The sequence below is a fragment of the Pteropus vampyrus genome, unplaced genomic scaffold (genome assembly GCF_000151845.1).
Source record: "Pteropus vampyrus isolate Shadow unplaced genomic scaffold, Pvam_2.0 Scaffold103, whole genome shotgun sequence".
Taxonomy (NCBI): Eukaryota; Metazoa; Chordata; class Mammalia; order Chiroptera; family Pteropodidae; genus Pteropus; species Pteropus vampyrus.
The window spans coordinates 4,412,217-4,427,155 of NW_011888884.1; the positions used below are offsets into that span (position 1 = coordinate 4,412,217).

The following is a 14,939-nucleotide window of genomic DNA, read 5'->3' on the forward strand; positions in this document are numbered from 1 at the left end:
CAGAGGTCACAAGTGGTAAAAAGCTTCTGCTGAACTCATCCTGGCCAATACTTAGTGATAAAATGATGCATGCAATGTTCTTAACCATTTCTGAGTTGCTTAATATAAACTTTACTTTTGAAGGTGTTACTTATGAGGTAAAGTGGATTTTTATTACTGACCTTCCCAAATTTATGTTTGAGTGGAAGTCCTGCATCCTGAAATGCTGAAATCATATTAGATTTGTAATCTTGTATAAAAATTCCTAGGTCAACATCTTTACTATAAGGAATAATACCACACTGCCGATACCATCCTAAAAAAAAATAAATGAGAAAACTTTTTAAAAACTTTAGATTGGAAAAAATTAGTCATTATCATAATGGACGATCCTTATTTCATAGAATTAGACTTAGGGTGTTTTACTAAAATAATTTCTTTAAAACTTAAATCTCAAACTAAAATCTGTGGTTAAAGAACCCACCTGCTAAAGAAACTGTCCTCCCCGCCTCCTCCCTCTCTCCCTTCCTTCCTTCATTTCGACCAGTCTGAGCACTCAGAATCCTCAAAAACGTTCATGAATATTTTAATTTCTGAATAAATTATTAGCTTTAATAATGTTAACTGGGCCATTCACTTCAAAGAATTACGTTACTTCTGAGAATGTTTAATCATAAACCTGTAATGAAGATGCCTTTAAGATCTGCTAACAAATATAATTTAATTCTTTTGGTTAAACAATATCTCTTTCTTGAGCAGTTTTAGAGAATCTAACAGCTCTGAACAGCTCATATCTAATGGATCATATAAAGAAGAGTAGTATCAATCTCAATTTTCAGCATCCTGTCAAAAGGTATTTCTAGGTATTCGCTATATATCCACTTCTCAATCATGTGCTATAATACTATTCTAAAAAAAAAACCCCACAAAATTTACCCATTAATATTACTAAGGGCTCCTGGGTCTCCCCTACGATCCATTTAAGCCTTCCATCTCAATTATTTAAAAAGTAAATAAATGTCTACAATTATCTTTATAGGTACTACTATCGGGCAAAACTGTTCGTAATTCTCAACTTTCACTTTATTTTAACATGGATCTTTAGAAGCCTAGAATGGGGGTCTCTCCTCTAGTTTGAGAAAAATCTATATATCTATCAAAGAATCATAAACTATTAAAAATGCAAGGCTCCTTAATCCAACTCCCCCGTTTTATAAATGCCCCCAAATCAAGAAAACCATGGGGCTAAAAACTCTAAACAAATCATGACAAATGACTGAGAAGTATTTCTCATGACGGCCTATAAAACAATTTTGCTTCAAAAAGTTAAACCTCAAAGCACATACCACATACATGTATGAGATGTACTTTTTTTTTTTGGTTTACTCGAGCTATAAGCTCCTTGACAGCAAGAACCATGTGAATTGTGAATTTTCCACAAAGCCTGGTAGATAGGATAACCACATACAGTTTATGCTTGCTGTACCAACAAAAGTATTAATGGGACTCCCTTTCACTCTAAAAGTCTCTTGAATTAGAAAATAAATTATATGGCAATCCTATAAAAGCAGAAGCAGAATTAATTTTTGTACAAATATAGTTATAATCAAGAAAGAACAGATATAGTTGTAACGAACTAGTTATAAACAAGAGAGAATAAAAACAACAAAATTTAAGATTCTAAATAATTCTAAATTCAAAGAAGTCTGATCTAACAGATAGAGGAAAGAGAACCAGAAATCTTTCTCAGATTCTAACAGCAACTTGCCGAAGGACTCCAGAAAAGTCTCCATTTGCCCATCTCGGAATGAATAGAACATGGTAAGGCAGTGATGCCCAATCGGCGACACCATCGATGACCTGGAAAAGGTTCGTGGAGGACCTCATGACAGTCCCCTTCAGTCCTCCTCTCATTAGAAACTGTTGGTGCAGTGCAAGTTGTCTGTGTGTTTAAGTAACGACACTGAATAGAGTTGTTTTCTTTTAAAAGGCAACAATAATCTTTTTGACAGAAATGATAAAATGATAATCTAAGAATTACCTGAGAATCAGTCTACATGTTCTGATATAAATTTTATACACACAAATTATTTTTGGTAAACACAGATTATGACCTTCCTGATTCATGTTTATGTTTCTGAAATTAATTTCTTCAAAGAAATTAATAAATCGTTGCTCCATGCACTACGTTTATTCTATCTATAAATATGGCACTTCAAATACCACTGATATTTTGTCATCTATCTCAAGTAGTCATCCCTGAAGCTAAAGAGAACGAAGTGACACAAAGACAAACGTAAAGGAACAAGAATTTTACCTAGACAAGTTCCACTGCTCAGCCAGAACGGTACTCCCAATTTCTTCAATGTTTTGGCTGCGAGCTGCAACAATTCCTTTGCACTCTTCCGAAACATCATAGCTTCCACAGTGTTGTCATCAAGGTATTGCTACAGATATAATAAATAGTCAGCTACTAAAGCCATTTCTAGATTGCTAAAACTATTTCCGTGACTTCTAATTTAAAATTAAAAATTAGCCCCATATAGTTTCCTATTATAAAAATGAAGTTTCATAGTTCCCTGTTAGTCACACACATTTTATAAAGACTATAGGAGCAGATTCTAGAAGAGACAAGTTAAGGGGAAGAAATATAACCAGGATTCTCAAACGGTAAGATTTACATCCTTATCAACACCCTTCTCCACGTCACAATTGAGCAGATTGGACAAATGCACTGAGAACTAATGCACTAATTCACTGATGTAATTGGTCTTTCGAGACTGTACAGTAGAGTAGAAACAGCCTGAGATTTCAAATCAGATTATCCGTGTTCAAGTCTAGCCTCGCTTCTTTTTGCCTGCGACCCTGGGCATATCATCTCAGAATATAAGCTCTCTGAGGGAAGTGACTTCGTTTAGTTTACCACTCTATCTCCAGCACCCAGAGCAGTACTTGAATATCTGATGAAAGAATGAGACAAAGAACAAACCTCTCTTAGATATAACTTCCTCATCAGGAATTAAAGGATAATAATTATACTTTGCAGGACTACTGTGAAGATTTAATAAAATAATAGATGACAGAAAAATGTCTCACAAATTGTGAAGCTCTATACAAATAATATTATCATTTACTTAGTCTTCTTGCTTTTCTTCCTTTTTAGAGTGTTCTGGAATTGAGGAAAGCACCATAAATTCTTCAGGGATGCTTCACTACCTATGGGACAAAGTCTAAGCTTCTTGGCATGGCAGACAAGGACGTTTGAGTTCTGGTCCCTGACTATTGGCCCAGCCTGAACTTCATCCTCCTTGTACTTCATATTACAGCGATAATTTGTAGTTCCCCAAATACACCACAACTCTTCAATCCTCTGTGCCTTTATATATGTTATTTTCTAAAATCTTTCAGGTTTCAGTTCCACCTTTAGGGAAACATTCCCTGATTTTCCCAAGAAGACGTATGTATTTATTCTCCCAGTGTTCCTCTTAAATTCAACATTTAGAAAGCCAAGAATTATGTTTGGTACTAGATACAGACAAAGACAAATAAAATAATCTGTTCATGAGCTTATTTTAACTGTTAGCACTCATATATACTTGTACTATAATTTTTATCATATTCAATTCTAATTGTTCACTTTATTTATATTTCCTCCATTAGGCTATAAAAATGGTTCCTTAAGGATAGGTACTGAATCTCTCCATCACTGTAAGTACAAATTTAGATTGCACTTAATATGTAACACATACTGATAAATGGATAAATGAATAAATGACTGACAGCTTCCTCCCATGCTTACAATATCCTAAGATATCCTGTCATTCTTTTACAATATGGCAGGATGAATCAGTTCCTAGAAAGACTACAGGGATCTTAAGCAAAAAGCAGCCCTTGGAAGAAAGTGGGGTTCCTAAAGATAAGTTGCCTTCTCCAGATTATACGAATTACACAGGATCCCTTCAAGATAAAAACACCCTCAGAGACATAACTTCTCTTAGAACATACATACAATTGGAATGAAAGATGCAGGTTTCTATCTTTGTTGTAGTGGGAAAAGCCTGGAGCTAGGGGTTCGGAGCCCCAGGATTTAGTTTATGCTCAGTCAATAATGACTGCATAGCTAACATCTCGAGACCTCGGTTTTCTTATCTGTTAAAGCAAACACTTACTTGCCTTATTTCACAGTGACCAAAAGGATTAAATTAATTAACAGGTATGAAAACTCTGTGCTCTACAAAAACATTACTCTGATAGTTACACTCTACTGAGGCTGCCCCCTGCACGGACATACCCTCACCTTGATATACCTTTCCTAATATGATACTCCTAGAGATTCCATTTCTTAGAACTAACCCTTATATGTGTTAGAGTGTATACATATATACACTTGCACACCTTACACACACATTACTCCTATCACTGAGGGGGCCTGTGTGCAGCAAAACCCAAATGGCAACAAGCTCACCTGACATCCAGATATTAGCTTCTAAAAAGAAACAGGACTCAGAGATATGACTGATTCCAGGGTTGTGGCAGGGAAATTACAAAATAAACCTAGAATGTCCTGTACCAAAAGGCAAGAAAGAGTTCAAAAAATGATGGAAACACGTCAAAAAGACACAAAAGCAATTGTAAATGGGTTCACAATGGCCAAATATGGAACAATTTGAGGATGAAAATAACGGACTATAACTCATTGAAAAAAATAGAAAACCATGAGTTCATCTGATATAACCAAATAAATTAGAGGTATGATGATGATATTAGTGATATTTACATAGTTTTAAAGTACTTTCATGCCAAATACCTATTAATAACAAAAAGAATAGATACTTCACAGGGGTGAAGCCAGCAGATAGAAGTTTAATCAAGTGATTAATGTGAATGTCAACAGTAATGGGACAATTCAAAATCATGCAGCATGCAATAGCATGTAATGAGAAGAGCACAGCATCACCTCAACGTTACTCCTACTAAAGGTATAACCTGAATCTAATGTGAGGAATAAACAGACAAACCCCAAATGAAGGACAATTTACAAAATATCTGGCCTGTAATCCTCAAAAGCATCAAAGCCGTGAAAGTCAAAAAAGGACTGTGAAACTATTCGAGACTGAAGGAGGCTAAAGAGACGAAAATTAAACACAGCATGTGATTCTGAACTGAATCCTATTTTGATAAAGGTCATTACTGGGGCAATTAGAACAACTCTGAATGGGGATTAAACAGTAATAATCTATGTGTTAATTTCCTGATTTTTGTATTAAGACTGACAGGAGAATGTTCTTACTTTTAGGAAACACTAAATTATCTAAGGTTGTGGGGTATATATGGTCTACAACTTACTCCCAAATGGTTCAGAAAAAAGAAAATTATTTGTACTGCATATGCAGCTTTTCTGAAAGTTTGAGAATGTTTCCAAATCAATTATTATTTTTAAAAAAGACTGTTAGGAGGCTGCTTTATGATATTTTTAGATTTGTTCATTTCTTGTATTACACTAGGCATTGTATTTACAACAGTTTGGCGCCATCAAGCGTTCAAAGTTATGTATATTCACTTCAATTTGAAAACAGACCCTTCTGGTATTTTAATCATGGTTCTAACATAAGAAATGATGAAGAATGAAACATTTAAGAACATAAAAAGTAAAAAAGTTATCAGTCCCATCAGGCAATATATATCAGTAATACCAACACATTAGCAGAAAAGAAAAACAAATTAGGAATCACAAATCTGTCTTGCTGCAGTGAGGACACAGATAACATGGTGAAGAATGAATCCAAAGTTCCACCTGATACTGCTATGAATATAAACCTCTAGACAGTATTATAGTCTTGCTATGTGATAGTACTTTAAACACCAAAACTATGAGGCTATGATAAACTGATAAGCCCTCTGAGCATTAGTCATCTATATTCTTTACTCAAATGTGATTGTTTGCCCTCAAAATTTCAATAGAATGAAAATATGGAATTAAAAAATGACACTATACTAACGATTTATCAATATTTGAAACATTTTACATTTTATACTGGCTTCCCACAAAGATCAACAAAATGAGTCTGGGCAAATGCTTGTAGGCAATGGAGTAGCTCTAATAAATGTCCCTAAAAAAAAATCACTTGATTCAGATGAACACCTTATTCTTCATGCATTTTTCCATAATTATAAGATCTTTCCTTTGTGTCAGGTACCATGCTAGATTTTGGGGCCACAGAGGTAAATAAAATGCCTGTTATCAAAAAGTTCACATAATCTAGTAGGGAACAAGGCAGACATTCACAGTTCACTGTGATAACTGCTACGACAGAGGTGGCAACCAGAATTCCCTTAAAACAGAGTGAGTGAGTGGTCAAGTGAAAGCACCAGACTGCATCTCTTCTGCTTCTTGTTACTATGTGGTGGGGATATGATGGGCAGCACTTGCCTGCTAAAGCAGGCCCATCCAAACATGTGGTTTTCCAGCTTTTTATCCATGAGGCTGACTGGGTATGTTTTACAGCTCTACAGTTACAGATTTAAGGGGTTGGGGTTAGGAAGGCCCACTTTGGCCATCAGGCCTAGATCCTGGGGCCAGCACAGCCTATTAGAAAAACTTTGTGTTTGCAGGTGTTGAGCATTTGACCAGTGATGATATAGCTGGCACTTCATTTTCCCATCTGCTCCTGTCCTTGTGTATATAGCTTTTTTCGAAAGGGGACCCAGAAAATAAAGGGCAAGTGGAAGAATTAGGATATCGAAACCCCACTGTAAATCTCACTGTATTCCCAGTATTTCTGTTTCATGTCACCTCTTAGAACTGAACTTTCATGCCCTTCGACATCATCTTTGTATCCCCAGAGTCAGCAGAGTTCCTGGGAAACAGGTTTTCAATAAATGTTTATTGAATTGAAAGCTAGGGTAGCTGAATAAAGTAAAGTTCAAAAGCACCTGGTCTTTGTATAGCATTTATCTTCAGAACCTTCATAAACACACAGAAAAATTCATATTCAGCATCAGTGCTGAGAAAAACTGTATTTTCTATGAAATCTTTTCTAAGACTTTTTTCACATGGTCTATCTTCTACAGTGGCTTCGTCCTCCTTCGATTGCTTCAAGAACAGAACACACCATCTTTCATAAAGTTGATGGGCAATCCTAACTGAAAGCAGAAGCCAATGCTAAACCTATCAAAATCTATCCAAATATAACAAGGCCACATAAATATCAAACCATCCAACAAGGTCTCCATAAATATCAAACCGTATCAAACGGTTTTAAGGTTAAAGTTAGTCTACTTTTTTAAAACATTAAAACAACCTAGAAGAAAATAGATAAATCAAAAAAGATGTGTCCTTACCTTTTTTCCATCTCTTTATCCCCTTGCCCCGAAATATTAAAAACAAACACACATCCTTTAATTTAAAAAGTATAATATCTGGTTATCTCTAACCTGAAAGAATGCTCGAGCTTCTTTATACCTACACTCGATAAACCTAGAGTGTGGTATTTCTTCTAGAAAGTGCATTAGATCTTTTGGAATGAGAACATCTAGTCCATCAACAGTAATTTCTTGTAACTCTGGCCTGAAAACAAAAGTTAAGATTTATTTTAAAGACTTAACCCAGAGCACTGGCAGCCTCCTCAAAATATATAACATAAGCAAAATAGTAAACATCAAGCATATTTTCTTCAATTATCTCAGATATCAATTTTTAGATCTACTCTTAGCAACTTTTAAATATACCATACGGCAGTGTTATCTATAGTCGCCTTGCTGTATATTACATCCCTAGAACTTATTTCTCTCATAAATAGAAGTTTGTATCTTTTGACTATTTTTACTACATAAGTGTATACCCATGAACATATTTTATCCTGTGTTGAAATTTTTACAACCATAAGATTTGAATTCTTTTATGCCTTGCTTTTACCACCCAACATTGTAGATTCATCTATGTCATTGTACAGAGTGCTTGTGCATTCACTGCCCTGCCCTACAGTACCACTTTATTGTATGAATATGCAACATCTTGTTGGGGGCATTAAGAACCATGTTGCTATGAATATTCTCATATAAATTCCCTGGTGCATTTGTGTATGAGTTTCTTCCTGTTAAATATTTACATTTCAAAACTGATTTATGTGAACTGCATATTAGGTTTAATTACTAAATGTTAAAAAAAAAAAAAAAGGTAAGAATTCATGACTAGACAATATAGCTTTCGCATTTCCCATTTAGACTCTGAATTTACCTGTCAAAAGCTCCTGGATACCGACCAAACTGCAACTTTCGAAAAGGAACAAATTTCCTGTCAACGTGGGCTTTGAGTCGTAGATGGCCATGCCAGAGGTAGTTGCCACTCCTTTCATGAAAGACCACCAAGTGGATGGTATGAGTGGCCAATTTGCAGAGGTAGTGCAGGGGGATTTCAGTTCCAGAAAGTGAGTCTATTCCATCTAGCCGGGGATCTTTGTTCTCAATCTTTAGGCACTGAAATCCCATATTTTCAGCTATCCGAAACCAGCCTTCCTGAAACCAAAGAAACAGCAAGAATAAATATTTAAAACCAAATACTAGTAGCAAAATTAAAATGATTCTTACACTGAATTAAGCCACACATATTTTTGTGCTAATCTGTTCTTTGCCTGAAGACTTAAAAATGAGGGTGATGAGGAGAAGGAGATGATGGGAGAAAAAAGGAAAGTACCTAAAAGAGAAACTACATAGCTTGGAAGATGTGTTCAAAGACCCTCTTTATGAAAATAAATACAAACATTGTCCCCTGGAATGAGGATGCTCATTTTAGTGTTCTCTAATTAGTACCTATAAAATAAATGTTAACATATAAGGATAACACTTAAACTTGTAATTCTCAATTTAACTTATATTAACCTTATCTTCAAACGTGCTTGAAAAAAGTAGTCGTTTCAACTCAGTTTATATCTCATCTGCTACCATAATAGAAGCCCACCATAATGCAAATCATTAGAAAACAGACTGAGACAAAGAAAAGGCCTAGGTCACGTCTGAACTGCACAAATCTACTCCCAGTTGCCTTTGCAGTGATTTGTGCACTTTATAATAATGGTCTTAATTAAGAAAAATCGCATGCAGATTAAGTCTATAGTAATTAGATCTACTAATCTAATTAGCTCTACCTTGGGAGAAGTTTTAGGGAGGAACATCCAAGGGCTCTGCATGATGTCATATGTATAAAAGGATAAATGTCAACCGGTGTTCTTATTCTGGATATTGCTGGCCTTTTGCTTCTTCCATTGGCTCTGGTCATAACCATTTTGCCGACTGTGGCATATTCCCTTTCTTCTAAAGTATCAGTTGTCAAGGCAAGTGGTACTGTATCCAAGAGACATTTTAGAAATCTGTGGGGATATTTTTGGTTATCATAATGACTGAAGAGGACATGCCTGGCATTTAGAGGCCTAGGTCAGGAACACTGAAAAATCTATCCTGTGTCCTGCATAATTTCAAATGTTCTATCAGATAATTACAAAGTGATAAACTTGTTTATAATCATCTGAGCCTCCATTTCCTAGGAATACCATAGCCATGTTAAAGGGGAGACAATTTTTCTTTTCTGTTGTTGTTGGAAACTTGTTCATTATTTTGGAAAACCACACTAGTAAAAATATATTCAATAATATTTGAAGCTATCACATTCAGTGGTCCTACTAATAAGTGCAAGCATCTGAATTATTTTAGTATGCTTTCCAGTATGGTCATGCCTGAGCATTTAAACACCGAAATATACATTTCCTTTTATTTCTACTTTATTAGAGTTAAGACACTATATTGATTTGGGAGATTATATATGCAGATAGGTTATAATTTCTACAAACTTCATTTTGGGAAAATAAAGGAACATTATATATACTCTTTGTAAAAAGGACTTATAAACCTTGTAGGCTTTTCATTATGAGGAAATCAAACAGTCCAATAGGAATGACATTTGGGAGTCTCTCCAGTGAAAATGCTGGCATGCTCTTATTATCCTATAGTGAAACCCACCAATTAATGAGGTCTGACCATAACAAAAAGCTTCCAATTGGTTTTCAGTGCCTTATTCTTAAATATGAAAGACAAAGATCAACAAATATTGTAGAAAATCTGTATCATGAAAAACAAATAAAACAAATAACCATACCAAAAAAAAAAAACCCCAAAAAACGAGAAAGAGGGATTTAGAAAAACAAAATGCAGCAGGGAGCAAAAAACTTTTTTAAACAAACAAAACTTTAAAATCTGCACAGCAAAAAAAACAAAACAGCACCCATAAAACAAGAATGCTATTATAGGAAACAGTACACAGAGTTCTTAGAAAATAAAAATATAAAACTTTCAAGTAAAAATATTTTAAAAATCAATGGCGTTAAAGATTTTGTTTAAAAATGGAACCATTAGAAAAAGAGATGAAAAATCATAGAGCAAAGACTACAATATGCAGAGAATACAATGATCAATATTCAAAGAGAGAGAAAAAGACAAAGAAAGGGAGGAAAAGAGGATGGGGGAGAGAGAGAGAGAGAGGGGAAGGGAAAAACTATTGGAAGTTATCTATAGAGTTCAGAGTCCAGTATAGTTGCTGAGAAACAATATCAAAATACAAAAGTCAAAAGCATCTCATTCACCTATAATAAAGAACTGGAAATAAAAGAGAAAAATAGAAAAATACCTGCCTCCCCCACAAAAAACTATAAGGTAGCAAGAAAGAAATCTTACAAAAGATGTGTAAAATCTGTAAGAAAAATTAGAATATTCTATTAAATAACATCAAAGGATACCTGAAGTTAAAGGACATATATTTCATGTTAACAGATAAGAAATTTTAATGTTTTAACAATGTCAAGAGACCTTGCAGGCTTTTGCTTTCTCAACTAGCCTGAACTAGCCTGGTTAATGAAAAACAAAAGGCCCAAGCACCTCCACCACTACACCTGAAAACCTGCCATCCAGAGGAAGCACAGCTGCCTAGCTGACTAGCAGCTGCATAAGTGAGCTTAGCTGAGACCAGAAAGGCCCAGCTGAATCCTACCTAAATTGCTAAGTCACAGAATCATGAGGTACATAAATGGATGTTGTTTAAGCCACTAAATTTTGGGGTGATTTGTTACACAGCAGAAGCTAACTACTATATAAGCCAAATTAGAAATCAAATGTGCAGGTAAAAAGAAACATTTTCAGATATGCAAGGTTTCAACTTCCCATTCACCCTTTCTCAGAAGGGAATTCCTCAAATGTGAAGAGGAGTTACAGAACAACATTTGCAGGGCAAATCAATCTGTATGAGGGCAGAAAGTCCAAGAGCTCTAGGAATATGTCACCAAGAAAGGAAAATTGGAACTGAGATTACCTGATATGATAGACCATACTGAGAGTTTCATATTTCTGTTGCAGAGTTCACAAATGGATTATTAATAGATATAAAGAAAACTAGCAAACAACAAAGAAGAAAAAAGTTGTATAAGAAAAGGAATATAATCAGAGTAAACTAGGCATCATTTGTGTGATTATATTTTCATAATAAGGTAAACACTGACTACTGATTTAACTATAAATTGTGATACTGTTATTTTAGGATGATAGTGGGAGAAGTGTGTGTGTAAATGAGACAAAGTAGATATAACAGCTAAATTCTAATAATTCGTAATCTAAATATGAAATATCAAAAATAGAAGCATAAGTATTTCATTTATAGATGAGAAGATAAACAAGGTAGACACAGTGGGAAGTGGTTGGCTCTGGGAGTGGGAATAATGGGTGGGGAAAGAAGAGGTAGATACTATTTTTTTTCATTATGAGCTCTGCATTATTATCTGACTTTTTAAACTTAGTACTAGTATTATTATGATTTAAAAAGTAAAAAATTACATTTAAAATACCATGTCCCAACTTTTCCGTAAGTTTAAATATTTTCAAAATATAAAATTGAGAAGAAAGAAAAAACAAGAACCACAGGCCAGCAATATGTCAAAGCTCATTCTTTTGAGGCCCAGGGTAAGAGCCCAGGGGAATCAAGAAAACGGGTAGCTTATCCTGCTTTCTCAGACCACATCATTGCCCTGGAGTGTAACCCCACCTATCGGAGGTCAACACAACTAAAACAGATTCATCTGCAGAACTAGTGCACAGTCTATCGTGGCTGGCTGACTAACCAGTTTAGTTCATTGAATCTGATGTTAATTTTCTTATTCTTACTTGAGTAACAACTCCTCAGAATGAAAAAAACAGTGAAATTGGGATTTTAGGGGTATTCCAAATAAAGAAGTAAGCAAAGTTTTGACATGTGTGATTGAGCCTTTATTATTATTACTATTATTATTACTGTCTGACTACTGCCTGTAACCATTAAGCAGGATAAAAATATAAGTTCAAATTTTGGATACACCTAAGAAGCACCCCACTTGAGTACCAAACAAGTACTGTGCACTTACAAAGTGGAAAGAATGGTGCTATAGACGAGGGATGCTACCGTCACATATACCTTACGTGGCAGATACTGAAAACTCATCGCCAAATCCCTTCCTACGTGCCTGCCTACAATGATGGAAATGCGAAAAACCTATCTTTTCAGCTTCCTTCACAAAAAGGAGACATATGAACATAGTTCTGGACAGTGAGCTATAAGCAGTTTATCAAAAGCTTCTGAGAAAATTTTTCCTTCAGAAGATGGATAGTACCACTATCCCTTCCTCTCATCTTCCAGCTTGAACATGAATGTGGTGCCTTGGAGCCATGAGAGCTATCTTGTGATGATGAGATAAATGAAGAAAGAACTTCAGTGACACAAGCCCTGATGTCAGTGAGCAGCTGAACTAATACCACAGCCGTCAACCTTTTAACCACTTGTTATACAAGAAAAATAAATTCCCTATTTGCTTAAGCTAGTAACTGTGTTGTTACTTACAGCTGAAAATATCCTGATACAATTTATATAAAAACTTGTAGAAAAAATTGTAATAGTAATATTTTACCTTTTAAACTGGTTTAATTCCATATTTTTTGTAAAAGACACATTCCATTATCTGAAAGCAAATCATCCTACCTCATTCTTCCATAGGTGATACTGAAGAGCAAATGCAGTAAAGTCTCTTGGAACGCAGAAAAAGTTGCATTCTGAAGTGGAGCCATGAGAAGTATTTTTGACTTGTTCAAAGTTTTTATTAATCAATTCCAGAACCAAAGGATCAATAAGGAACACAGGTACATTTTGGCTGGTTGTTAGCATAATAAATTTTTTAACTGCACGCTGTTTGAGAAAAAAAAGAATTCCCTTAATTCTATTAAACTGATACAACAATCTATCTTATTAAATTTTATTAATTTTATAAGTACATAGAGTGTGTACTAGATAGATACCATCCTTATTAATATGCTAAGAAAATAATGATACTTGGTCCTTACCCTCAAGAAGTATGCGGTCTACTGAGGAAGATGAACAAATAATTATAAATCAAGATAAAATACGCTATAGTAAAAATATATGCAACATATTATAAAGTACAGAACAGTAAGCTATTAATTAACTATATGTCAAAAGAATAAGAAAATCTTTGTAGAAAAAGTAGTATCAGAGATGAAAACGTCAAGCTTACAAATTATTCTCTTGATATTAGCTAAATCTGTTCAAGCAAAAGTACAAGAGGAAATACCAGATCTATTAGCTTTTAAAAATCAGTAAACCTTTTGGAAACCAAAAACCTATTTTATATGCCACTTTCCTTCATATTTATAATACTGCTTAATAATCTTTCTAAGGAAAAGACCCCAATTAAAATACATTGCCTGCTTAGCCATTCACATAGTTTTTCTAATACTGTAATATTTTTAGATACAATTCTGGTGGGCAGTAAGTAGAGTCCTCTACTAAAAAAATAAAATTTTAAATTAGAATAGAAACAAACTAAGTCCCACTTAGAAGTAATAAAACCTAAAAGTAGCAAAGATAAATAGAATAAGGGGTACACATTACTGCTTAAAAGCGGACTTCAGTCAAAGCAATCATGACTTCAAAGGGATGTATGCCTCTCCATAGAGAAAGATTATAGATCACCATCCTTCATGAATAAAGGTATAAAAATACTTAATAGGACACTTGAAAGTCAATTCCAGTAGTTAAAAAAAAAAAAGACATCCAAAAAGTAAATGTCTTGACCAAGTAGGGTTTATCCCACGAACAAGAGAGCATTTGAAAATCAATGAAATTCATTGTATCAACAGAATAAAGGGGGAAAATCTATGATAATTTCAAAACAGAAAAAGTATTTGATAAAATTTAGTACCTATTCATGATTAAAAACTCTCAGCAAACCAAGAATAGGATACCTCCCGAATTTGATAAAAAGTATGCACAAAAAAATCTATTGTGGAGTTGCTGAAGTTCTTTACCATGATACCAGTCTTTCGTCAGATACACGTTTTGCAAATATTTTCTAGTCTGTGGCACATCTATTTATTTTCATAATGGTGTTTTTTGATGAGCAGAAGCTTTAAATTTTGATAGTCTAATCAATTTTTTCCTTTTATGTTACTGCTTTCTATGCTTTACACTAGGAGAATAAAAGGAGAAGAAATAGTTTTAAAAGAAAGATGATTAGATGACAGACATTAGTACAAATAAGGTATTAAATGTTTGTTGAATGAATCTCTTTCAGCTTGGTATTAAGTACAAACGTGATAAACACAATGATGGCTTCATTATGATTATTACTATAAATATAGATTAAGTCAGGGTGAAGGAGAAATTCTATAACTCACCTTGTAAGTATGCCTTCCAGGTTGTTATAAATGCTCCTTGGAAAGAGATGTCCAATAGACTCTAAATTCAATTAATTCTAAATTGAGATGACTATTTTCATCTGGCCTTCAGTAATTCATTTTGTTTACAAGAAAGAAAAATGTCTTGTTGAAAATAGGATACACTGACATTATAATAGCCTATTCATCGGCCAGTGTATTAC

General features: G+C 34.3%; 1 protein-coding gene across 7 annotated transcripts in view; it reads right to left on the reverse strand.

Annotated features, from left to right (window-relative positions):
- Positions 1-14,939, reverse strand: part of FKTN (fukutin) — a 64,341-nt gene that overhangs the window by 28,143 nt on the left and 21,259 nt on the right. For all 7 annotated transcript variants that reach the window (XR_002781523.1, XR_002781522.1, XM_023533481.1 and 4 more), the window contains 4 exons: positions 8,216-8,493; positions 7,414-7,546; positions 2,297-2,426; positions 162-295 (listed from right to left, as the gene is read on the reverse strand). Coding sequence is in view for 5 of the 7 variants with exons in the window: in XM_023533481.1 (XP_023389249.1) it covers positions 162-295; positions 2,297-2,426; positions 7,414-7,546; positions 8,216-8,493 (675 nt within the window). In the remaining 2 variants the exon portion in view is untranslated. The remainder of the gene's footprint in view (positions 1-161; positions 296-2,296; positions 2,427-7,413; positions 7,547-8,215; positions 8,494-14,939) is intronic.